General features: G+C 36.6%; 1 protein-coding gene across 1 annotated transcript; it reads left to right on the top strand.

The window, feature by feature from the left end:
- The first annotated feature begins 609 nt into the window (after positions 1–609).
- Positions 610–2900, top strand: IL5 (interleukin 5). Its single transcript, XM_002710201.5, has 4 exons — positions 610–776; positions 974–1006; positions 2445–2573; positions 2675–2900. Exons 1-4 carry the CDS (start codon positions 633–635, stop codon positions 2771–2773), a joined length of 405 nt encoding a protein of 134 aa, XP_002710247.1. The 5' UTR covers positions 610–632; the 3' UTR covers positions 2774–2900.

Raw genomic sequence — 2900 nt, 5'->3', positions numbered from 1 at the left:
GCGATGATGTTATCAGAGATTTTCTTTTAGGGGCCAGCGCTGTGGCACAGTAGGCTAAGCCTCTGCCTGTGGTGCAGGCATCCCGTGTGGGCAGTGGTTCAAGTCCTGGCTGCTCTGCTTCCAATCTAGCTCTCTGTTAATGGCCTGGAAAAGCAGTGGAGGATGGACCAAGTGTTTGGGCCCCTGTACCCACATGAGGGACCCGGAGGAAGTTCCTGGCTCCTGGCTCCTGGCTCGGGATCAGCTTGGCTCCGGCCATTGCAGCCATTTGGGAAGTGAACTAGCAGATGGAAGAACTCTCTCTCTGTTTCTCCCTCTCTATTTGTAACACTACTTCTCAAATAAATAAATAAAAATCTTTTTTTAAAAGCAGATTTTCTTTTATAATAGACAATGTTTTCAAAGGGGGTAAGTAGAGATTTTTCTTTTTATTAAAACATCAAGGTCAATGTATTCTTTACAATACAAGCCCTTGGAAAAGTTTAGTTTCACTGTATGTGATTATTTGGCATTCTCTATCTGATTGCTAGAAATTATTCATTTCCTCAAAGAGAGAGAATAAATTGGAGGAGGACACAATCTTGTACAATGCACTTTCTTCGTCGAAGGCAAACACTGCACATTGCAGAGCCATGAGAATGCTTCTGCACTGGACCTTGCTGGCTCTTGGAGCTGCCTATGTTTGTGCCATGGCCACAGAAATCCGCATGAGCACAGTGGTGAAAGAGACCCTGACACTGCTCTCAACTTACCAGAGTCTGCTGATAGGCAATGAGGTAATTTTTAAAAAATTTCTACAACCTTTAAAATGCTTAAATAATCTTTATTGTAGTTCACTTACTGTGTCTAAAGATGTTATAGGCAGCGAAATTATGAGTATGTAAGAATACACAGATGACAACCACATCACTAGCAAGTAAGACATTCAAGTTATGAGTGTTTTGAATATGATTATAGTTTCTTTCCTTTTCAGACTTTGATGATTCCTGTTCCGGTCCATAAAAATGTAAGTTATAATACAGTTCATATCTTTATCTTAAACCGTAAATCCTTAATTGTCATTAGAACCATTTCCTTTATTTTGTTTACATACTGGCAGATACGAATGTATGTACTTATAAATGTTAGGAATGGCTTTCAAACAATTAGAATCCCTTAAACATGCTGTCAGTTCTCCATCCTAAGGAGCTCATGTCAGAGATTCTCTTCAGAAGAATTCCACACTGGGGGAATATCACTCTGATATCTTTCTTAAAGTATTAGTAACTTAGGGTTATAATTTGGAACCATGATAAGTAGACATTAAAATATACAACAAATGCCTGTATTAATGTTTTCTACATTTTTAATGGTTATGACTAATAATGGTATTGTATACATCTGAATTATGTCATAGTCACACTACAGTGTAAAAAATGTATGATTTTTTTGTCTAAATAGAATAAAATTGCCAGCTAGAACTGTAAGAGAAAACACTGGTGAGAATCAATCAGAAATATAATTGCACTTGCTGAATTTTTTATGTAGTAGATGATTAAACTTGTGATTACAAAGAAAATCCAAAGTGTGACACTGCAAAAATTAAAAGAAAAATAAGAAAAGCAGGAGGGAGGAGGATGGCCATGAGCAAGGGAGGGCATGGTGGAAAGTATCATTATGCTCTTAAAACTTTGTGTGTATACGACACACAAAATGTATGTGACTGCAAAAATTAAAGAAAAAAGAAAGGAAAGAAGGAGGGGGTTTGAGGGAGAGGAAAGGCAATTATGGCTATTTTCTAAGAGTTTTATTTAAGAAATACACAAAATCTGCTATTTTTAAAAATCCTTTGTGACAAAATAAATTTATCTTTTAATTCTAAAAAAATATAGTTGTATTACACCACTAAATATTTTACTTCTTGTTAAGTAGTGACTTAGTATCATTCATAATACTTCTCTGTAGTTACATAAACTTCAACAGCCTTTTGAATTGTTATCTTGGTATAAGATAATTTTCCACTCAGAAAAGGAATAGTGAAATGCTCTTTGAAGATGGGAACTTAAAAACCCACAAAACAAGCCTAACTATCTGGACTAAATTCCTTCCTATGTTTTTAACAGAAAAATTAAAATTGCACAAAGGTACTTCAAAAATTTTATAGAAAATAAACTAAAAGATAAGTTTACATTGGTGCAAAAAAAAAATCTGTAAATCCACATATATGAGGAATCTTCAAAAAGTTCAAGGAAAATGCATACTATGACAAAGTTAAAGAATTTCAAAGCTTTTTTCCACCAAAGTATACTTCCCTTTAATTCCATTTTCCCCAAACTTTTGGAAGGACCCTTGTACACACTCATGTGAAAAGCGATGCTTTGTAATGTATATGTCTTGGGATGGCTGAGGGACCTTGATTTTACACCCAGTTCTGATCATTTGCCTCTTACAATCCTCTCATTTAGCATCACCTATGCATCGAAGAAACCTTTCGAGGTGTAGACACACTGAAGGCTCAGATTGTGCAAGGGGAGGCTATGGACAATCTGTTCCAAAACTTGTATTTAATAAAAAAATACATTGACCTACAAAAAGTAAGTGACAAACATCCAGCAGCAACCGTACCCGTATGGCAGTGCCCATTCCCACAGGAACTGACAGCTCCCTACAATCCTATTGTCTGTTCTTTTCACAGAAAAAGTGTGGTGAAGAAAGGCGGGGAGTTAAGCACTTCCTAGACTACCTGCAGGAGTTCCTTGGTGTGATAAACACTGAGTGGACGATGGAAAGCTGAGGCTACTGGCTTATTGTAGCCATGGATTTCGGAAGAGGAAAACATTTTAATGTAACAAAAGTGGAAGCCATTCAAGGGTGGGGACCTTAATTTTCAGTGCAATTAAGTTTCAGGAGCAAAGTGAGTA

Source organism: Oryctolagus cuniculus, chromosome 6, assembly GCF_964237555.1.
Source record: "Oryctolagus cuniculus chromosome 6, mOryCun1.1, whole genome shotgun sequence".
Classification (NCBI taxonomy): domain Eukaryota; kingdom Metazoa; phylum Chordata; class Mammalia; order Lagomorpha; family Leporidae; genus Oryctolagus; species Oryctolagus cuniculus.
Note: the sequence above shows the minus strand (reverse complement) of the source record. Positions and strands in the feature narration are given on the sequence as shown.

Excerpts from the sequence above, each read along its gene's own strand:
- IL5 (XM_002710201.5), top strand. The coding sequence starts at position 633 with ATGAGAATGCTTCTGCACTGGACCTTGCTGGCTCTTGGAGCTGCCTAT. Across the intron at positions 777-973 it reads GTCTGCTGATAGGCAATGAG|ACTTTGATGATTCCTGTTCC; the intron begins GTAATTTTTAAA and ends TTTCCTTTTCAG. Across the intron at positions 1,007-2,444 it reads CTGTTCCGGTCCATAAAAAT|CATCACCTATGCATCGAAGA; the intron begins GTAAGTTATAAT and ends CCTCTCATTTAG.